Raw genomic sequence first — 23,661 nt, forward strand, 5'->3', positions numbered from 1 at the left:
CAATCCTGAAGGAAAACTATGGGCAATTTATACTCCATTTTGATAAATGTTCTGTTTATTAAAAGCTACTGCTGAGAGTGTAAATAGAAGTTCATGACGTGAGAGGAGCTGTTTATGTTATTTATCTCCTGGAATTGCTCATCGCGTTCCTATCCTGAACGTATAAAATGCCTGTCAAGAGATAAGAAAAGCGCAGATAGCCTCCATTTCAAAACTGCTCAAGAGGCTGGAGCAGGCCCTCCCCGAAGGCAGTGCTCAATCTTCAAGACGCCATTGAACACATAAATGGGTATTTGACCTCAACAATCAGCTTAATGTCCCACAAAATGCCCACCGGAGTGACTACAACATTCTGTACGGGTCTGGATCCAGGTTACTTCGCACAACAACTTAGGAAATTCTACCCCTGATTTCCCAGAGATTCATACATACAAACTAAAAGATCCCCCATCCAAACACCTTTCATGCTAGCTCAGCCTGGACAACTCAAATTTCTACCAACCGCAGAATAATTAAGCATAGTATGGACATATATTTAATGGGTAAACTTATGCTATACTTATATGCAGCAATAAGTATGACTTGCATACTCCCCAAACAGTACATAACTCACAATTCCCTTCACCCAAAGTTCAAAACCAGAAAACAGGTTCCATGTTCAGAGCCTGGCCCATCTAGCGAGTGGCAGGCAGTGATGGGGAGGTGTGGGATGAGGAGCGGGGGTCCTGAGGGGCCGGGAAGGCTTTACACCCAGAGCTGGAAAGGAAAAGGCACTTCCATGACCATTGTACTTTCCGGTTGAGATGCTGTGCCCTGACAGAAATAACGCGAATGGACGTAAGGGGTAGGCTCAGAAAGACCACATTTTCTAGTCCCTTTCCCCTCTCTGTTTAAGGAACCATAAATGTTACAGATCCTGTGAGATCACTGATGTTTATCCCATCTTTTCCATGGAATACAATGGAGCCTTGTGAAAGGTTTGATTATTTCCTGAAATCAAGTCCTTTCTAGATATGAACAGAGACCAAACAACACATCAGGGGCTGTCCCTCTGCTTGCTTCCAGTGGACGGGCCTGCCTTTTTTCTCCTCTACTCTTGCAGTCAAATTGGCTCTCTCCGAGGACCTCACCCAGCCATCGCTTGCTTCTTTTCCCTCTGGAGCACACAGTACAGCAGAGCAAGATGAGAACTGAAATGCATCGTTCCCAGTGGAATTGTGAATTGCATCCTGCTTTCTCACCTTCAGAGGTGACACAGGAGAGGTAGGAGTCCATGGAGCCCTCCTACTTCCTGTTTCCTATGGGCTCACCATCCTGTGAAGGGACACCTGTCCTCCCTCGCAGCCAGAGGGGAGGTGTGCTTTCTCATCCGTAGGACATGATTCAAATTGAACCAAAACCCCAACTGAAGGTGAGCCTTGGTTGTCATGAAATGTCAAAGGCCAGGCTAGAGTTCCCCTAAGTCACACACCTGCCAGGGCAGCCACGAGTAACTACGATAGGGTTGGTGGTGGTTTTTTGGTAGAAAATGACACCCAGCTTCACTGAATAGACTGATGCCTTCCTCTAAGTATCTGGCCCTCCTGACTTTATCAAAAAGGAAGAAAAGTGTTGACAAGTTCAGACAAATTAAATTCTCTTATTATATATATTTTCCATCCACCCATTGCAAGGCTGCTAATAACAGAGGGCGAGGCATCTTTAAGAGTTAGCCACTCATTCTTACTCACTGTGGGGACTGGGTGCCAACAGCCACCTCATGGGTGCAGGATCTAACACTATGTTAATTACTTGCAAATGAGGAATGGAAAGCATGGGAAAGAAGGCCACCAGCCCTTGTATGCATCCAGTTAGTGAAAAAAAAAATCTATGTTTAGCAAGCTACAGACATGTCCAACCTGCAGCTGGTTTTAGAGTAAAATAAACCTTGATATGGAATGAGAAAGCTATTTGGGGAGTATAAGTTTTTAAAAATCTTCAGCAAATAGAGGAAGATATAAAACCTTCCATATTTGTTTCTGATTATTAGAAACAAAGTTAGACTGATGCATTTCTGGAGTGTTTTTAGGATGGAACTAAAAAGAAGCCAGCGCAGCTCAGTATATTCTAACCTCGAAGCACTGATCAAAGATGGCGTTTAATTCTAGAATGTTAATGGTTCTGAGAACTCCATCCTTACTTGACAACTGTACACCACTCTGCATGTCCTCAACGGATGCTTCTCTGACTAAGGTAATTTTTCCCCATGGATGTTCCCCTTCTATTTCTTGGCAATGTCAACCTCTTTTTGGATGCTCATGATGCTGGCTCACACTGCATACCCAAACTTGCATCTCCTCAGTTTCTAGGCTGTAAGGACACGATTTAAAATATTAAAAAATATTGATACACTACTCTCACAATCCTTGAGTTGAACAAAACATTTTCTAGTTTCTGAAAAAGGGACCTAAAAATGACAAAAATGTGGATATAATATAACTGGAGACTTCATAAGCTTCCAGATTTGTAGACCATTTTTTTCCTTGCAGCACACCAAACACAACATACATAGCTCCAAGAAACATTTGAAATTCCTCCTTGCCACTCATGAGACTCAACGATAACACTGCACTCATAATAACAAATGTAAGTAAAGCAACATGCCATGTCAGCTGTAGGATACTGTCAACAGTCTTTCAGAAATAGAAATAAAGTAAGGAGTACTCAAGTTTATATTGCCTATATACAGGTACCAGCCACAAAATTTGCACTTACATGCAGCAGTAGATCTGGAAGAAGTCCGTATACTGTCTGGCAGGCAGAAATGGAGGAAGAGTGGAAGTGACAAAGTAAGAAATACACTGGCTACTTTTAATATCACCCCAAGTTCTAAGTGAGCTGGTGCTACAATAAAAATTTTCTGTGAACATTTCTTGTACAAATTTAAGAGACAGGGTAAGGCTCATGTACTCAAGATTTCCTGCCTAAAGAGGAATGTATCTTGAGGGGAAAAGTTATATATTATCATTGTGTACACAGAAATATACCTGGTAGGTCTTATGTTCCTTTGAAGCCGAGATCCCTGTCATAAAAGTGAGACTTATTTTTAAACATTACATGTGAGTGCAGGTTCTTTGTTTTAGCGGGTGGCACATGGGGTTCCCCGAGCTTAGAGATGACAAGATGGAAGGCCCGAGGTTCAAGACAGTGTCTGGCCACGTCCTTGATCAGCTGTATATCTCCTGATCCCCTCGTTTGGGACCATTCTGGGATGTGCAGTCTTAGATGCTTGATCAGGCAGAAAGAGATCTCAGAACATTCGAATGAAATCCATACCTTAAAAATTTTTGCAGGTACTGGCGACTGCAGGGTGACCAGGAGAAGACCCCATTCCTTCCAGCCAACGTGGGGGACATGATGTTACCCTCGGACTTCTTACACATGTTCCCTTCCCCATCGTGCACCATCCCAAAGCTACAGAAGGAGAGAGGGAAAGAAGGCTCCGTCAGAACAAAGAATCGTCGCCCTGTACATACAGGTACCACCCGAGACGGTGAGGATGCCCCCAGATCTGTTCACTAAAATCCAGCTTGTTCACAGTTGTGTGCTCATGGACCTTTTCTCAGAATGGCCCGTTAATGGTCCGCTCCCTGCCCCGTGTCTTCGGCTCTCCTCTCCCAGACATCACAGCATGCTCCCTGGGGAGGGAAGTAGCAGACATGGAAGGTCTAGATGGCTCTGAAGACCTTCGCAAAGGTCAGCCCATTCCTGGAGAGCAGTCACTGTTCATTTTCCAGCCACAGGATGGATCACCTGGGGACAAGGCTCTAAAGGAGACTTTTCCAGGGAATGAGCAAAGGAGAACGGTAGGGGGAGAGAAAGCCAAGAAGGAGGTGATTACTGGACCTGAGGTGCTGTGCTCAACAACCCCATGAAGAATGGAGGGAAGGCAACAGGGACAGGACGTCCGTCGGGTGGAGGAAAGCAACCAGGGCATCTACTTGCTGGTCTCCTTTAGGTAAGTGTTTGTCTCAGAACCGCGTAACAATGCAGCTCAATTTTCCAGGCGTGCCGTTCAGTGGCTGAGCTCCATCTTCTAAGGTCACCTCACACAACCCCATAAGAAAGGCACAGTGACATGCAGGCCAGATGGAGACCCCATATGGGGCCTGAGGAGTGGGAGCTCTGAGGCTCAGGTCAGGGCCGGACCCAGCTAGTGGTGCCAGCTGAGCACGACTAGAAGCTGTATCCAAGGAGATCTGGCAGGCGAATGTTGTCAGATGTCTGCCGGATTCCTGACTGGTACCAAGGGTGCCATGGATGCGGTCATTTCAGCCTCCACCCATCCTCTGATGTTCTGGAAGGCAATTCATCAGGGCCAGTGCAGCCACAGGGCAGGGAGAGTGTGTTGCTGTTCTGAGCAGGATTTGGGCTGAAATCCTGGAAGGGAGGTTGCCAAGGAGAGAACACAGAGGAAACCAGACAGTCCAATCACCATTCTCCTTCCCTTGGAGGGCCTGAGGAGGAGATGCTTCAAGGACCAGTAGGTAGACTAGACATGTCTGCTGCCACCGTGGCCTACAGAATCTGGAGATAGCCTGCTTTTCAAGTTTTTCATTTAAGGCATTCTCTATGATTTTATCGGGCACAGAGTCTCCAACTCTGCTAGGCATTAGGACATCTGACAAGTACACTGACCTGAGCAGCTTCCCACATGTGTATCTTGAAGATAAGGTTGGTATTTGAAACCAACAAATAAAATTCCTATTCAAGTTATATATGCCAGGTATATTTTGTTCCTGCATACCACAGTTCTTTAATTAAAAATAGCTTGCACTTCATGCACTAAAATAATAAATATATCGTCTTTCCTTATGCTTACTAATTTGTAAGTTCCTAAAGAACTGAGACTCATTTACCCATACCCCCTAACCCCCTGCGACAAGGCCTCAACAGGGTCAGCAGTTTCTTTCTCCATGTTGGTTAACTGCATTAAGCACCAACCTCCAGTGACAACACAAACTCAAATACCTGAGTGCTAACTGAACTTCAGACTGAATGCTACCTGTGAGTTACAGTCAATACCAGAAATGTTTAGTGTTGGCCACAATACTATCTGAACGAGTTAATTAACCTTCAGAGAACATACTCTACACATCACTAGTGACATCCAAGGTGAGACAGTGGCAAGTGTTTTTAGCATGCATCTGGACGGTTTACAGTGTATAGGGACTGGTCAGAGTGTGTATGGATTGTTCAGGCTGTACAGTGCAACTGAGGAACTTAGATGCCCTTCCAAGGTCCAGTGGACCTATGTCACCTGGATACTTTGGGTTCTGATGAGGACCTCAGGAAGAAGAGGTGTCCAGAGATTGTGGCAGGCTTCTTGAGAAGCAAGGCTAGACTCCCACCCCAGGTAGATGCTGAGATGGAGTCAGGGGTCAGGTGCGAGTCAGGGGGCTGCCGGGAGACAGCAGGGCTGTGGCGAGGGCTTTGTCACCCATGAGCTGTTGGATATAGGCTAAATTGTTCAAGCTCCTAAGCCTCAGTTTCCCCATGGGGAAAAAATGTGAGGTGAATCGCAAAAGCCTCTCAAGAAACCACACCAACAAAGTTGGCAGTGTGCAGTTCCTAAAGGAACGTTCAGAGACTCTCTTCCTCGATGGGAATACAATCACCATCACATCAGTGATCATGTAGGTTCACTGACGTGTGGGTGTGCCTGTGTGCTGTTAGGGAAGGGGAAAGGATGGATCAAAAGCAAGCCCAAATACTTGTCAACATAGAAACAACTACTTTTAAGAGGAAGGAGGAGACATACGGAGCACTGATGGTCTGATCACGGGATTCCCTGGAGGACGGTGACAGCCATCAGCCTGGGTGGAGGTCACAGAGGGTTTGCTCCAGTATTCTAACGTCCCCAAGTGTGTCCCCCTCTCAAGACGGAGGCTGTGTTCACACGGGCTCTGAAGTGCCCCCAGTTCTCTGTCTCTTGCACCATGCCCCCTACATAAGAAGTTCGAGGAGGATTCTGTACTATTTGGAGGCCACATTTGCTAACAAAAGGCACTCATTGTCCCGACAGGCAGCTCTGGTGTTAACTTAATAAACACTCTCACTTTCAAATGAAAATACTTTTTCCCAGTTTTGGAGGAAATTCTTATACAATGTAGCCCCATCTGAATGAGGAAAGCAATATCAGTAATTGGCTTCTAAGAAAAAATAAACGCAAACTTAGCTTTGCAGAGCTCAAGCTTATCTTTGGTTGTGTTTCCCGCCTGCGAAGGCTAGCACTGAGTGCGGTATCTCAACTGCTTATCAAACGCTGGCAGGAGCACTTGGTGACTTAAATAGTTCTTGACTTGATTGTTTAATTAAATTCAGGTATGGTTCAGAGGACACCAAAGCCTCATGTCATTACAGTAATGAAAGTTTTTGAAGTTTTAAGTCCAGCGGACTATTAAGAATACAATTTTGATTTAGCTGAAAGCCTTGTAAAGTCTGTATACAATTTTCTGAGCAATGAAATAGTCAATCATTACCAGCCATGATCAGTAATGGGTTTACAGGACATTACCAGGAGGCCCCAGCCTCCTGAGACTCCACCGAATATAGGCTCACACACGCACAGACACGCTATGCATATGTGTGCTTGTACGCACACAGGCACACTGAGAGCAATGCTTTGAGCAGGACTTGGAGACTTTGTCTGTGACCACTATCCATTTTCCCATAAAGGATGGTGAAACAAATCACAGACACGACCTGTAAATTCCTGTTACCAGTTAAACTGGATTGAGAGCAAAAAAAAAAAAAAGTGATAGAAAAAAAACGGATTTCAAGTCTAGAATCAACAGACAAGGAATGACTTTCATTGTTGCTTCTGGCACTTTATGGTCATCTGGTGATCTGCAGAGAGCTGGCCAGGCCTGCTGGGAAAGCAGGGAAGTCTTGAAATTGATTATAATATACAATGCCTCATGGCAGGGTGGCATAGGGGTCCACTGGCCTAGGAAATCTTATCTAACTACAACGTGCTTTCATTTTACAAGTCTAAATGCAGAAATTTTCTTCTACAGAGAGGGTGTTGATGAAAGGACATCCTTGCCGAGACGTGGGCACCCAGGCGGAGCCCAAGGGTCTGCCCAGGACCTGCCCTCCAGCTGATCCTCTAGGCTCACGGCACAGCTGGATGCTGCCTCCTGCGAAGGCCAGCCGCACTCAGGTCAGACTCAGACTGTTGGAGAGTCCTTGTGAGGTTACCTTCTGTCTGTACCAACATTCCCCAACTATGCCCTCACACCTGTCAGAAACAGACAGACAGACACACACACGCAACACTGAGAACCACGATGACCACTCCCAACTGACGCCTGGCTACTTATTGTCTGTCCTCAATCGTTTGGAATCTCTTGGCAACTGGAGAATGAGAATGCGTCCGTCACAGGACAGAGGAGCAGACACGGAAAGCTCCTCTCTCCACCTAGCAGTGGGAGGAAAGCTCAGAGGAAGGGAAGGGCTGGCTTCGGACGTGCTCCCCCGGTCCGCCAAGGGGCTGGACTTACTTGTGGCCAGATTCATGGGCGATGGTGAAGGCCAGTCCAAGTCCTGTGTCCTCGTTGACAGTGCAGCTGCGGTATTTGCTACACATCCCGCTTATAGGCGCGAATCCTGTGCAGCGTCAACATTAAAAGAACACAAATATAACAAAATAAGTAATTATATATTTATTTTCCAGCTTTTTCTCTTGGGAAATACGAGACGGGCCCTCCTGGAACAGCTATCTAGTGGGCACCAGTTCAGGGCACCTGATTATGTGTGAGGGGGGTCCATGTAGGAGCCAAGAACACTGTCACATGCGGGTCTGTGCCACGGTCCTGACAGGACAGGAGATGCACTGCGCATGACCGACTCTCCCTTCCTACTTCGGTGAACATGTCCTCTAGGGCCCCAGAAGAAAAGTCTGGGCTGGGACTTCCCCGACACGACCTCATTTCACACTTGTCATAACGAGATTTGTCATATTCATAGACACGATTTATTGTGGTGAAAGGATGCAGTGCACCACTGGCCGAGCATGAAGGCACACAGAGTTCAGAAGTCTGGAGAAACCAGACGTGAAACACCCAAAATGGGTTCTGAGAGCACATGGGACCTGCGGTCTCCCTGGATGTCAGGAACTCTGGGTGCAGGGGTACCCTCTGTCGATCGCGTGCACGCTCCCATGTTCTGGAAGGAAGTCAGGGGTAAGTGCAAACCACTGTACTGGGTGGTGGTGTGCAGGGTGGCCCTGTCTTCAGTTAGGTCCTGAGAACTGCACTGAGGTGAGCAGAGGCCTCACTCAGGTGAAGGACCAGGCCTCCATGCAATGTCTTTCCTGAAAACCAGAGCCAACCTCCTTGGGATTAGGTGTTATATAACAGCATTTAGCATAAAACATCTTCCCTTCAAATAACATGCAGAAAAAATCTAGAAAGAAAAGTGTCGAGTAGGTCACAATTAGAAGCACAATGGTTATTTACAGTAACTATGGGGGAAAGTATCCACGTGCTGACCCATCAACATCAAAATAAGATTTTATTTGAATATTGAGGAAGTTACAGAAAAATGGGGAATATGAGATTGTAGTATATCTACCAATATCTGTAAATGAACTATTTGTGTCACACTGTGTGATATTGAAAAGTGGTTTGAGAAATGAAGGAAATATTTCCTATTGCCAATCAGAAAGAAACTCTTGAATCTCTGAGGGACTTTTTTGGTTCCATAACTATTTTTTTGGGGGGGGGTCTGTCATGGGGCTTGAAATCAGGGGCCGGGCACTGTCCCTGTGCTCTTTTTGTCAAGGCTAGCATTCTATCACTTATCACCACTTATGGTTTTCTGGTGGTTAATTGGAGATAAGAGTCTCATGGAGACTTTTCTGCGTTGGCTGGCTTCGAATCGCATTCCTCAGATGTCAGCCTCCTGAGCAGCTAGGATTACAGGTGTGAGCCAAAAGAGTCTGGTTCTTGATGAATTATTGATGAATGTAAGTGTTCTTGATTAACAATTACTCGGTGAATATTTAGAATCATACAGAAAGTGAGGCTATTTTTTTTTTTACAATTGTGCTGGCTAGAAGCTACTGGTTAGGGGTATGGAACTGAACAATAGTATATAGCATATATTATATGATATAGTGAGTAATATATATGATATATATTATATGATATGGTGAGTATGTTATACAACCATCCCCACCCAAAAATATTCGTGTGTATGAGCATGACACACACACATGCACGTGCACACACTCACACACACACGGCCCTGCAAATCCTACTCGAGCATCTCTACACATCACTCATAAACCAAGGAGAATCTTACCCAGAGTATCGCAGGGCTCATTCTTCCACGAACATATATCCAAACCGGTGAGTAAGATGGCATGATCGTGCCGAGTTCCATCTTTTCCCATCAGTCCAGATTGCCACTGGCAGAAACTACTTAAAGTTCGGTCTGCGTGGTGACTTATCACCAGTCCTGGCTGTGTGAGAGCGGCAAAGACCCCAGGAACGGGGAGAAGAAACATGCTGTAAGATGGTTTGACATGAACTTTGGTTTCACATAGGTGCACCAGCTAGATGCGTAAACTAACACTTGGGTTTCATGGAGTAAAATTCAAACCTGCGCTCATAATAATAAATGTACATCTGTGGAAATGGAACCAGGCAGATGGAGGGGGCAGGTGGGCTTGGGAGAGGCAGGGGAGAAGGATGGAAGGGGTGATATGGATCAAGATGCATTCACTCAAAAACTGATATGTTGAACTGAAACCTCTCTGTACAACTACTGAAAGATCATTTAAGAAAAATAAAGGCAGTAAATACACCTGTATAGGTTCAGTTTAGTTTGTGAACTTCTCTGTTCAAAGTGAGTTGGAGTTTATCCCGCTGCTACACTGTTCTGTGGGCATAGTCAATGACCCATGAAGTAGAAGGTAAACCCTTGGGTTATTTGCATTCAGTGTCTTGAACTAGACCTTGGGAAAGTAAAAGTGACAAAGCACCTACAGAACACACCTAGCCACTGACACATTTGTGTCAAACAAAGTCAGTGCCAGATCCACGGAAGACTTCTTTTAACATTTCTCAATGGCAACATTAATACCGTCCTGTAACTCCTGCATATCTTGTGAAATGATCTGTGATGCTGCATTTCTGAAAACGAAATTCCAACTAGAAGAAACAATGCTGAGGGTATTCACTGAGTCTTGAGTGAGGTATAAGAGTGGAAACCATGAGAACTCACAGGAATGGATATGTTGGAGGTAGTCAAAAAGTCCTATTTATAAGTACGTTATAGTTTCCAGTGGGTTGTCAGAGATCATTAACACCTCAATTTCAGTATAGGATCTTGGTTTTTTTTGTTTTTTTTTGTTTTTTAGAGATCTCACTGCTATGTCTTTCAGTCCCCAAATGTATTTTCTCCTTAAATGGTGATTTTTGCTTTCCCAGAGTCAAATGCTCTGTGCAGGCACTGGGACATGCTTTGCGTGCCTCGGCAGGCCATTTCCAGAGGAACCCCATGGATTAAAGTTAACACAGGTGTGTGATCAAACGATAACCTTGCTGGTTCTTTGCTGCTTGGATGAATTCCAAGGTGAAAACCTTTTAATACAAGGAATAATTAACCTGTCACCTGAGAAGCCCCGCATGGTCAGCGGCTCCCGGCAGCCCCCACCACCCAGGCTCACAAAAGACAATGGGCCTGAACCTTCCCTGACCAGTCAGGCTGGATTCAGCCCATGCATGCCCTGTTGCCTGCACCCCACCCAGCACAGCAAAGAGAGGATACCCATACATCTCATGAGTGATCTCCAGACTCTAAAAGAATCTGCTTTATCAGCAAGGAGGCTGGGGTGGGTAGGGATTCTGAAGGGTATTGTCCAAGGAGGCCTACCTTGGGTCCAATACCCTCTTTCCTTGAAGCGTCGGTGACCAGCTTGAGGATAACAGAAATCAGACCCTTCTATGCCTAGGGACCCCCAAGTAGTGGCATCACCCAGGGCTCGCTGTGAACCAGATGAGCCTGTGTGGGCACAGGTGTAGCGTGCTCACATGCAACCTGGAGTCTGCAGTTAGAAAGCAATGAGAGCGCTGTGTTTAGCCTCCCAGTGTCTCTGCCAAAGACTGAAGGTGGAGAAAGCTGCTGCATCCACCTTCTGATGGAAGTAATGCAGAGGTGTACAGCCCGACTCAGCCTCTGGGCTACAGCACGTGTGGAGGTGTCTACTGAGCCACTGGCTTCTGGGAAGCTCATAAAGACATCTTTTGTCCTTTGTCTTCCTACTGTCCCCCGCTCACAGGATAAAGCAACTTTTCTATTCTAGGTTTTTCACCAGCTAATTAGAAGTATATTCCTTAATATCTATGCACAAAGAATGGAAAAAAAAAACACACTTGAAAGAAAAAGAAACTTGTTCTAGTCGCACAATATTGAATACTTTCTACTCTAAGTGAAAGAGGTGAATATACAAAAATTATTAAAAAAAATACCCAGAATGAATATATACAGCCCAAAGCATTACTTTGTGCTCATTTTTCCTGGGAACAATCAAGAACAACAGATTCTAAAAACAAAATACCTGTTCATCTTCTAGAAGAATGAGCCCTACAATAGCTATGTTGATGTTTCCTCCTATCGTCCCATCCTTGAACAAGGCAGACACCTGAAACAGACAGAAAGCCACTATCAGTTCCAGACACAGCAGCCCACTGTAACCAGAGTCATGCACAGCGATTGTAATCGTCATGTGTAAACAGGCAGCCGGGAAGACCTGACCATCAATGATGGAGACCTTATTTTGTCTACTTGGAAGGAAAAGCAAAAGTCTGAGGTAAATGTGGGAGGTTTCACCGACATCAACACTAGTGAGAAGACTGATTACAGGATCTGAGTATTCAGTGTTCTCATGGAAGTTTAAGGATATGTGGGATGTCTGTCTATCTGTCTGTCTGTATATCCTGGCAGAGTTTCTCTATGTGATCTAGGTTGTCCTTGAACTCATGATCCTGCCGTCTCAGTGTTTGAAGTGCTGGGATTTCAGGATACTAACAACATCAGGCTGGGAGCATTCTTTAACTCATAATGCTCACACTGTCCTGCAAAGGATTTCCACAAGCACAAGAGGACTGTCTGGAACAAGACCATGTGAACACAAGAAAAAGAAGGGGGATAAGAAGAAACGAAAGGACAGTGAGATCCAGAGGGAGGACGGGTGCAGGGTGTGGGCCGGTCTGAGACACTGTGTCTGCCACCAATGCTCCGCGGGGCCCAGAAATATAGAAAAACAGAACAGAGGCAGGCACACCCACAAACCAGACAGGCTGGGCTCTGAGGTCCTGAGGAGCACTGGCTCAGCCCACAGGCAGGGGCAGGGCCACTCCACATCCCTCTACCCCTCGGGCCCCGGGATTCCGTCCATGAAAAGCAATCTTGGCTGCAATAATATAGCAACTCTAGGGAAAGCTGCATTTGAGGCTCTGTGCCTACTGAGGTAGAATATCTGGGGAAATATGGTTGTTATTCTGCTCTCACACATGTCTGAGGAGGTTGGCTTTCATTTGCAGTGGTCTAGATTGCAAGCCGGAGGCAGTGGGGTTTCTTCTGCCTCTCATCGCCTCTCAATAATGACTGCGGCTGCAGTTTGAGACAAAGACAGCCTTCCTCTGGGACGACTCTCCACAGGTCCTGCCATGGTTCACGTCCAAGCCTGGTCCCCTGAGGCCCGGCCCCGAGACGGGCATGTCCCGTGGTCGTCCCAGCCACACCTCTGTGCCACTCAGGGGCAGACTTACTGCACCTCGGTCTCAACCTTCTCCTAGAAGGTTCTAGCACAGAAGGCACCTAGGAACTCAGGACAGCTGACAGGAGGACGTGCAGAGACCCATTCCACCTTTGGCTCGGGCCACGGCAAAACTCAGCGTTATCTCGGGAGCAGGGTCTCCCACGCGAGGCCCGGGTCCCGAGGGCGGGCGGGAGGTCGGCCTACCATGTTGAGCACCGTGAGGACGTAGGTGGTGATGTTGCTGTGGCCGTGATTCCGCATCATCTCGCTGTCCACCACCACCAAGGTCTCCACGGTCAGCTCCTCTGGCCCGGGGGACCTGAGGGTGGAGCGCTTGCCCCTCCGGCCAGCTGAGTACTCGTCAGCTAAGACGAAGAGGTCCTCGGTAGGCGGCTGGGGCGTGTCTGTGGGGGACAAGTTAAAGCAAATTCTGTCATTGTGAGCTGAGGCCATGGCACTTGGCTGCATCTACATCTACCAGCTCCCGGATGGCATGGCCAGGGCACCCCGAGGCTGCCAGCCAGGTGGGCTGCAAGGGGGTGGTGGGCCGGCCAGCACGGCCGCATGGTGACTCTGCCTGCCGATATCTGCACAGGCGTGTGTCTGCACAGCTCTGCATCTTCACTTACAGTTATCCTTGTCAATAGTTAAGTAGAGAAGGCAGACAGATGGATATATAGACAGATGATATATAGACAGATGATATCCATACAAAGATAAATAACTAGCCAGGCATGGTAGCTCACGCCTGTCATCCTAGCTGCTCAGGAGGCTGAAATCTGAGGATCAAGGTTCAAATCCAGCGGGGGCACCAAAGGACCTGGGGCTTTTATCTCCAATGATCCTCTAGAAAATGGGAAGTGGGCCTTGGCTCAAGGATAGGGCGTAGTCTTGAGCTGAAGAGCTCAGGGACAATGCCCAGGCCGAGTTCAAGCCCCGTGACCCACTAAAAAAAAAAACAAACCCAAGCACGAATAACTTTTAAAAAACAGTTTGGAAATGAGGGAGGGGAGTGACACTGTTAGAAAAGAAATATACTCATCACCTTAATTATATAACTGTAATCCTTCTGTATATCACCTTCACAATAAAAAATTTAAAAACCTACTTGGTCATGCAAAACTTTAAATATAGTGTATGATAGTTGTATAATGTAGTTATCGTGGTAATCATGGCCATAATGTCCTGTAATATTATTTTGTTGTGACTGAGAGCAAAATAGGGAATTCTTCATTGGTAAATCCTAATATACAAGATCTAAATATACAAATACAGAATTTATGGAACAAGGTTCTTCAATAAAAAAGTGACAAATTAATGTCCCTAAAAGTTTAATGAAATAGTGCTGGCTTGCATTTTTTCCCTTATAAAGACTTTTGGTAATTCTTTTAAGAGTTGATGCTACGTATCGACACAAAGCTGGTTTGCCAATATTGTTTCCAGCGTGTTCTCCACTTCTTGTAGCATCTGCACTCATTGAGGAGTTCAGTTTCTTAGAAAGTGACATGCATACTCGCCTAATTTAAGTAGATGACGGTCTCCTTTGCCCTTGTGAGGTAATTCCTCTGTAAAACATTTTTTTTTGTATTTACAACCACTTGAATCATATTACAAACAACAGGACTTAGCGGATACCAGAGAAAGTGAGTCTAGAGTTGTTGCACAACCCCATGCTGGACAAACGCTGTGTGTCTGACTGATACTCACAGCCAGTGTTTTCATCTTCTTTATTAAAACTCAGCCTGGGTATCTCTAACCTAACAATCTAGACTCCACATTTTTCCAAAAATCCAAATCGTTTTGGATTTTGTGCTGACTTGAAGTCCTGAGTGAAAAATCCCACACTGTATCTCTTACAATGAATCACCGTTGAAACACAATTTCACTAAAATCACTATATAAAACTGCCCTCCGGGGATGCTTGTAACATCTGGGGGAAACAAGGGGTTTCGAGTTTAATTTTGAGTCCTATTCCCAACATCTCCCATTAGGTCCATGTTTAAATATTTTCAAATTCCTGCTCGATAATTTTGACAATGACTAGAATTGTTGACATACATGGGCGAAAGCAGTTCAGGTAGGAGCTATTTCAGCTAAGTTGCCCTCTGGACTTGCGTGCACTTTTGGGAGAATCACAATTGCCCTCTCCATCTGCAGCCCTCTCCATCTGCAGTCCACATCCGCGCTCAGGCAGCTTCAGCATAGACACAGGAGCGTGGCTGCCACAGGGCTGTCTTCACCATGCAATGTCCACCAGCCTCTGTGTGGGGCAGCGGGTGGGGTCATACAGACAGAGAGCATGGACCTCACCCACCCCTTATCCTTCTCAGGAGAACCTGAGAAAGGGCTTTGATGTCTGGACAGTGAGAGCTGAAAGTCCCCGAACTTCACTTCTACAGGTGGAGAGATGTGAGCACAATGACACGGGGTACAGCGCAGGGCAGGCTAGCCCCAGGTCCTGTGGTAGGCACAGGAGAGAGGGGCTCCCTGCTTTCACTGCCCTCAGAGCCAAATCCTCCCCCTTCAGGATGGATCTTGGAGCACAGGGCTTTTCCACAGACAGCTTCCATGAGCACTGAAGACACACATTTTCTGAGGTGGAGAGTCTCACAAGAAAGATTTGCTATGAGCATGAACTTCTCCAACACAAAACCTGCACCTCCAAGAATGTGCAAACAAGGGGACTGAGTTTTCCGTATTCGTGTGAATACAGAACTTGGTTTTTGTTTTCTGTACTAGAAGATATGGGTTCTGATGCCTGCAGGCCTTGGGAGTCTCAGGGAGCTTATCTGTTGAGGTGCTGAGCAATTCTCACCCATTCCTCTTACTGGCCAAGGTTCACAGAGCACCTGCCATGGGCTCAGGTCTGCTGCAGGAGGTGAGTCAAGAGACCTCAAATTCTGAGGAGCATGGCTTGGGGGGAGCCCACGTTCAAGTCCTGTGAACGAAGGGCTGGTGTGAGGTTGCAGGAGGCTGAGGGAATCCCAGAAAGCTGTGATTTCGGGAACGTGGGGAGTTTCCACATAAAATGTAAACAACCGATCACCTCCTGCTCGTGACAAAGACCAAGGCCACTATAAATCCTGGTGACAAATTTCAGGTAAAGCATACCCTGCTTCATCTGGTCTTTTGATGTTTTGATGCGGTAGAGTAAAGCACATAAATAGGTATATAAATAAATGACCTCAGCAGGAAAACTATCAGGGCTTTAATAATTCTAAAACCTCAAAAATATAGAATTGCTCAGTAGAAATGCCAGAATTCTTTTTGACAATATCAGCATATTCTATATTTCGTTTAATCTGCCCTGGGAACGATTTCTTAAGAAAGAATCACAGAAGATTCTGTGAGGAGCTGTCTAAGGAAACGGAGAATAATGACTCCCTGCAAATCACTGCTTGGAAACAGCAGGGACAGGCAGATCTATTTAGAAGAAAAGTGAAGTTTTCCACAGGCCACACAAAGACACAAATCACGAGAGAGACACGGGAGTCACCCTTACGTACATTTCTTGCGTCTTCCGCAGAAGTGCTGTTTTGGTGGCAGTCTGAGGGCATGCCGGTCACCGCGCAGGCTTTGGTTTGCCAGCTCTCGCTTCCTGACGACCGTGAGGACCTCGTTGGCCCAGGGGGTCTGGGGTGCCAGGGGCTCTGTGGATCTTTTGTACAGCATGTGCGAGGGTGAGCAAGGGCCGGTTGGAGGGTGACAACTCAGTGTCCCTGCGAGGTGTGCGGGAAGTGGCTTTAGGAAATAGTCTGCTTCCTCTGTCCTTATCATGCCTGACTAGAAAAGGGAAATAAAGGGAAATAAAAAACACAGTCACACTTCCAATCCTCAGCCGACCTGCCCCATCACTGTTTCACACCCATGCTGCTGGGCCCAGGAGGAGCCAGGGAGGGAAGGATTCACACACCTGGGCTGAGATACAGGAGGCTTCTTCCTCCTCAGATCTCTGGCCTCTCCCTCATCCTCCCCAAGCACAGCAGAGCAGAGTGCTGACTCAGACAGCCCCCTGACAATACTATAAACGTACTTCATTTAAACCCAAATGATGGGTGATTCAAGGAAACGTGCACAGACTTAGACAGTTTTTTTTTTGTTTTTTGGTAGAACGTACCAGAGAGAGAAAATTAGCATCACAATAGTTTAACTTGAGACATTCAGCAAAGAGAACTTAATAAACATCATTCCAGAAGAAATTATTTAAATGAAAGGATTTACTCAGGGCATCAGAAAGACCTTTCTCAGTGGGACTCTGGGGGACAGGGGAAATAAGTGCTTTTATAAAACACTGAAGCGTTCAAATTGTATTAATCATTCGCATTGCCTGGGGAAAAGCCAAAAACTTTCTCCTTAGATCTGGACTAAGCTGGGACTATCTCTTTTCACCACCATTATCAGCACGGATTTGGATGTTTCTGCAAGAAATCAGAATGGAGAAAGTCAGATGCCTGCATAGAAAACCAATATGAATATAGACTTTTAAAATTTTCTTAAAGATATTGGGCACTAGTGGCTCATGGCAGTAAACCTGGCTACTCGGGAGGCTGAGTTCTGGGGATCACAGACTGAAGACACCCCAGGTAGGGAAGTCAGTGAGATTCTTATCTCCAGTTAACCACCAAAAAGCCAGAAGTGAAGCTGTGGCTCAAGGGGTAGAGTGCTAGCTTTGATCACAAAGCTCAGGAGTTGAGTTCAAGCACCACACACGCACACGCACACACACACGCCCATACACACACACGCACACACACGCACACACACGCACACACACGCCCATACACACACGCACACACACACGCACACACATGCACACACACATGGCCATACACACACACGCACACGCACACACGCACGCACACACGCACGCACACACATACACACACGCACACACGCCCATACACACACACTCACACACGCACACACACGCACACATACACACACACCCATACACACACACGCATGCACACACACACACACACACACACCCATACACACTTTCTTAAGGATATAAAATGGAGTGACAGCATTGTTACTTTTTAGAATGATAAAAAAAAAATTTAAAGCCTGGTAACCCGACAGTGAGCGAGGAGAAGACAAATGGGTAAAAGTGGAAACTGAGGCCATGCTAGGAGGCTAGCTAGCTAGCATCCGAACTATCCAACCCATTCATCAACAGTGAAAACACACTACTCAGTTCTAGAATTTAAACCTCGAAAATCCTCACCAAGGATTTCTTATAATTATTTTTGTCTACATTTGGAAGATTTGGCACATAAAAAGATTGAATCATAATCATCATGTTCCAGTAAGGTGGCACTCAGACATGCAAGGATGATTCAATCACGCAGATCAGTAAGAATGAAACAGTAAACATCAACAGGCTGAAACATAAACATCACTTGGGTATCTCAGTAGCTTCACTGAAGGTGTCTGATGAAAATCAATATCCTTTTATGTTAAAAACGTATGAACAGCTTATAGTAGAAGGGATGGCTTTCAACACAATAAAGGTCATATATGGAAAATGCACACCTAATCCCATACCAAACCAAAAGCTTTCTCTTTAAGACCCGGAATTAGACAAGGCTACCCTATTTTACCAGATATTGGAAAATATGTGAAATTGTCATTTTTGCAGTTGACATGATCTTACATCAAACCCCCAAAAAGATTCACCAAAAGCACTAAAATGAAGGTATTTACCAAGGCTGCAGAATACAAAGTAGCCTTAATAGCATTGCTGTGTAACAATGGTGAATGATAAATCACTGAAAGAGCTACAAAAATGTAGATGTACGTTTAGCCAGTGTTTCCCATTGAAAGTTATAAAACACCAATCAGAGAAGGTGAGGGGGGGATGAAGGATGTCTTTGTTGGACCATATAATAGCAGAAAGAAGTGTGAAACTTATTAAACGTTGGATAATTTTATGCCACTTATGGCTGTCCAATATAAGTAGCTATGTTATCTTGATGAATTGTTACCCCGAAGAAGATATGACAAATGTGTTCGTCATATCTGGAATCCGTGTCCAATTCTTGTTGGGGACTTTGGGGGTAGGGAGTCTGTGTCACCTCAGCATCCAGCACATGAAGCACAGTGTGGGATGGGAAGTTCTGAGGGATCCTGAACAAACAAAGTATTTCTGAGATCTTGGGATCCAGGAGAGGCAGAGGTGAGGTGTGGTAGGTGAGGTAGAAGAGAGGGACGTCGAGGGGTTGAGTCCAGTTTAATTAGACATGCAGAGATTAAGCCCTGGACACCGCATTCCTGCCAGCTGGGGTGGGGAAGGCAGAGGAAAACTTGGTCAACCATCACTGAGGCCACCAGCCGGCCCCGTGGGGGGTAGACCTCCTGGGGACCAGACAGCACTCAGCACCAAGAGGGAGAAATACTTGGAATTCAAGCCAGGAATCCAGGAAAAGGAGGAGGAGGAGGGAGAGGGGTGGAGGGAGAGGAGGGGGAGGTGGTAGGGGAGGAGCAGGAGGGAATGTTGGAGGACATGGTGGGGGAAGAGAAGGAGGGGGAGGTGATGGAGGAGGAGGAATTCCAGGGGGAGGAGGAGGGAGAGAAGGAGGAGTTAGAGGGGGAGGAAGAGGAAGAGGAGGAGGAGGAGGAGGAGGAGGAGGAAGAGGAGGAGGAGGAGGAGACAGCAGCTATGGCTAGGCCTTATCTTTTTGGTATTCCAGACTATCATCAACTAAAGGAGAATGCGATCCTGTGAGGTTTGCAGCTTCACCTAGGAATGGCTGAGTCTCGAATTCCGTACTAGACAAAGCAGCTCTCTGTTCTTCAAAGCCAATCACCAGGCAATGCCACCCATGTCAGTGTCAAGTCAGTGAACACATCACTGAAGGTAGAGAGTGCAGTGTGAAACTAGAACGGAAGAAATTCCACCTTGCTTAAAACTCTACATGATATTTAAACAAGTCTTTGCTTTCTCCGCCACCCTCCAGCTCCTCTGAGTCCCGGCACAGGCGTTATGTACCTCCTGGCATGGACTTGTGGGTTCAGAACTGACTGGTCAGGCAGCTCAGAGACGTGCTAGATTTGTGACTCCAGGGGAATTCTGCAGCTTCTCTGTTATTTTGTCATCTACAATAGATAGATACATATAAGGATGACTACTTACCCGGAATCTGTGGGACTTAAGAATAATAGCTTTAAAACAACACATGATGCATGACAACCATTGGCGAATTACCAAATTAATAAAACAAAGGGCAAAGAATGATGAGTCTTCACCAGAGCTGATCTCTGTCATCAGGTGACTCCAGGAGCACAGAATTTTGGAGTCCCTCACAGCTCTGACAGTGTTGCAACCAAAATCTCACTCATACAAATGTATCTTAGCCTTCTGCACTAGTTCTACGTTCCTGGTAGACCTCCTGTGTATTCTGCGATGACTGTTGTGATTTAAAACCATCCTCTGGCGCTTTTTCTCTTTTTCTTGCCCACTGTCTCCATACACCTCCATCTAATGGGGGCCTGCCACTTGTTGCCAATAAACCCTTTCTTCCTGGAAAAAAATCCTTGCTTCTGAGTCTCAAGTGACTGTGATGGACGGGTAGAGAGAACCTGCAGCTGGTGGAGTTGTGAATTTTGTTGGCCATTGCCCTTATGCATTCATAACTTACCCCTGTTGCATTTTATATACAAACAATTCCCGATCCTATTAAATATCGACAACATAGTAACTGATAAGCATGATATTCATTGTCCCTTGATAAGCAAAGGACAATGGAAATTATATTTCAATGTCACTGCTCAGCTTGCTGCATACGTGTGAGGCGATGTAAAATGACATGCAAAGCATGGACGATTAATATTCCTTCTTAGAGGAATGTTGATGAACAGCTTGATACTTCTGCAGTGTCTAGCACAACCCTGCCACCCATCAGCATCACCATGCAGAGGGCGGATCAATAACCAGGCTTTCTCAGATGCCAGGGGCCCCAGCGCTCTCCCAGGGCAGTGCTCACAGCCAGAGCTGTAAATCATTGTCAGAGGGAAGCTCGCACGAGTCACTGAGAAATACCTGGGAGACAGGTGAAGAGAGGAAAGGAGCCTGCCATTCTGACTCGGAGACAGGCGAGGAGAGGAAAGGAGCCTGTCATTCTAAGGTCAAGACACACAGGCTGCTTCTCAGTAACTGATGCGTGAAAGTAGATATCTATTTATATATCATCTGTCTCTCTGTGATCTCTTAATATAGGCAGCAGAAATAAAAAAGTAAAATCGATTGGCCAATGGTTATTCTAGAGGCCATTTCTTCTGTAGAGTAGAGACTTCCGCTGATGTGGCTGCAAGCCGATCTCGGGGCTAACCTTTATCCTTTGCCAGTGTGCTGGTGGTGGGCAGACTCGGTGATGAGATGGTAGTACAAACAGTATTTCAACCCCAAAATAATTTTATTGTAACTCACCTCCTTTTTCTTTTCATTAGCTTGGTATAAAAGAGAAGTATTCTACTCAATCTCGGTTTCCTAGGAGATATCTCAGAAACACCAGACAATCTCAGCGGTTCACTGAACTTTTATCAAGGCTTTTTATCTTCAGAATCAGACACAAACCAAACCAAGACAGATTCACCCCCTTTTCTGCCATGTCTTCTCCAAACCACAGTCAATCTGTTGCATGACTGTATGGGATATTTTGAGAATCAGACTCAGCCAACGTCTAAAAGAAGCTAAGTAAGCCAAAACACTCCTCTCTCCCCAGGGGATCTTAGATCTGGTTCTTTTTCCTCCTTTTACACCTGTTGAACACACTGGGCCTTTTCAAACCCTCAAGGTCAACAGGGCGGATGCTCTAGTCACAAGAAACCCTAATGTCCCAACAGACCCAGAGTTTTTGTTTTCCACAATTTTCTCAGCATTGCACTCAGTTTCTGGACACATTCCAATTGCTGATCTATGCACTCAAAGCCTAACATTTGACACTTGACATTTGGCCAATTTTCTGTAAAGTGGTATCTTGTTAGTTATGGTATTATTCATGTCACCATCATATAGTCAAGACTTGGTTTCTCACAAACCCTCAGCTCCTACCACAGTGACACTCAGCCACATCCACAGTGCCCAACGACTGCACAGGATGGAGAAGGGGAAAGAGAGTGTTCTGGGAGGAGAAGAGGAGCAGGTGGGAGAAGGCAGCTTGGGGCTGACTGGCAGGGGAACAAACAAATGGCATGCCCTGACTCTCGAGAGATGTCCAGTGAGCCTGGCTTCCTAGCACCACTCAAGCAAATCCATTTTATTTGCTGAGCTTTATCTGGCCAGACACAGCCAGTGTAACCCAGCGTCACGTTTTCTTGACAGCCAGTGACACCCCTGAGAACATGGATAGCTCTGGCACAGCTTCCAAGAGCCTCTCCCATGCTCTCTGTCCAGGCAGGACTCCATCTTCCTGGCTCCAGACTTGCACTCTCCCCAGGCTTCCTTACTTTTCAACTTGGGTGGCACTGTAAGAACTTGCTTCTTGCCATGATGAGCTTGGTGGTAGGCAGACAGTAGACCCAGGCCTGGAGCAGAAGGACAGATCATGTTGTGGCCTTTAAAGCAAATTTGGCTGCAGTCTTGACTCTGCCTTTCTTTGGTGAGAAGTTTGCTTGTGATTGTGCGAGTGTGTGTGTGTGTGTGTTTGTATGTGCGTGTATATGTGTGTGTGTGTGTGTGTGTGTGTGTATGTGTGTGTGGGGGGGGCATGTGTGTCTGTGTCTGTGTGCATGCCCTGTCCTCAGATCCATTATTTTAAGTTTATAAATAAAGGACAAACCTACAACTGTTTTACAGGGAAACTTTTCACATTCAATCTATATGCTTGAAATGTCTCAAAGACAATGATAAGAGAACAATTTAAAGAGCAAAGGGGAGATTTCTGAAAGTGGAAGGCTGGTGTGTGTGCAACCTACAGAAGAGTCGAGGAGCTCCCGGGCCTTGCTGTGGGTTGTGAAATGAATGAGCGATCTAGGGTGGATGTGTGAGTCACAGAAGGCAGAACGGCTGTCACCTGGGATGTCCTGGCAGCCCTGGCCGTGGGAATGAGGCCTGTGTGGTTAGGGCTCATGGGTGCTGAGTCAGCCTTGTCCTCTGGCCCCACAGGACATGGCCAGAACCACACACACTTCCCCGCTCCTATCTGGTCCATCCAGTGTGTGATTCCTCCGAGGAGGCTCACGTTCCTGCCCACACTGCTCCGTGGACACTTGGCTCGTGAGTCAGCTGTTTTCCCTGTGAACGCTGGCCCTGGAGTTATGAGTGCTCCTGCCCCCTGTGGTATCTGCATTCCTCGCCATGGCACTCTTCCTAAGCCCAGGGTCTGGGATGCTCATATAACACGTCTGCAGATCTTGCTAAGAATGATCACATTGACTATGGATCACCTCCTTTGCCGCGTCTGTCCCATGTCATCATCTGTAGTCCTTGGAACAGAAAAGCACCACAGGGATTCACAGCTATGTTTTCCTAGATGAAGGAACGAAAGCTGGAACCATCGCATGTCCTTCCTTCAACTCACAGAAAGTGATACATCCTTGGAACAGATCGCATGCAGCAGGGAGGTGGAAGGGAGTGCCGAGAAACACTTCCACACTCAGGACTCCAGGTGCTTCATGATGCGTGCAAGCAGCCAAGGCAGAAGACTCCACAGGGCAAGGATCGCTGTGTGCAGGGGAGGAAGGAGACTGCGGAGGAGGGAGGTGGGTGACGGATTGGCAGGCTTCTCCTCAGGGGACAGGGAGTGAATGGTACCCGGCACTCAGGCTCTTTGTGAGGTAATGGACATAGTTTAAAACCAGATTACTGAGATGGCTGCACAGCTCTCTAAATTGCTCAAAAAGTCTCTGAG

General features: G+C 46.3%; 1 protein-coding gene across 1 annotated transcript in view; it reads right to left on the reverse strand.

Annotated features, from left to right (window-relative positions):
* Adamts16 (ADAM metallopeptidase with thrombospondin type 1 motif 16) overlaps window positions 1–23,661 on the reverse strand; it is a 94,814-nt gene that overhangs the window by 50,483 nt on the left and 20,670 nt on the right. The window contains exons 4-9 of the mRNA XM_090331185.1: window positions 16,318–16,594; window positions 13,016–13,215; window positions 11,609–11,692; window positions 9,349–9,508; window positions 7,545–7,650; window positions 3,316–3,453 (exon numbers count right to left, since the gene is read on the reverse strand). Of these exons, the coding sequence (XP_090187311.1) occupies window positions 3,316–3,453; window positions 7,545–7,650; window positions 9,349–9,508; window positions 11,609–11,692; window positions 13,016–13,215; window positions 16,318–16,594 (965 nt within the window). The remainder of the gene's footprint in view (window positions 1–3,315; window positions 3,454–7,544; window positions 7,651–9,348; window positions 9,509–11,608; window positions 11,693–13,015; window positions 13,216–16,317; window positions 16,595–23,661) is intronic.

The sequence above is a fragment of the Megascapheus bottae genome, chromosome 4, assembly GCF_031878675.1.
Source record: "Megascapheus bottae isolate mThoBot1 chromosome 4, mThoBot2.hap1, whole genome shotgun sequence".
Lineage (NCBI taxonomy): Eukaryota > Metazoa > Chordata > Mammalia > Rodentia > Geomyidae > Megascapheus > Megascapheus bottae.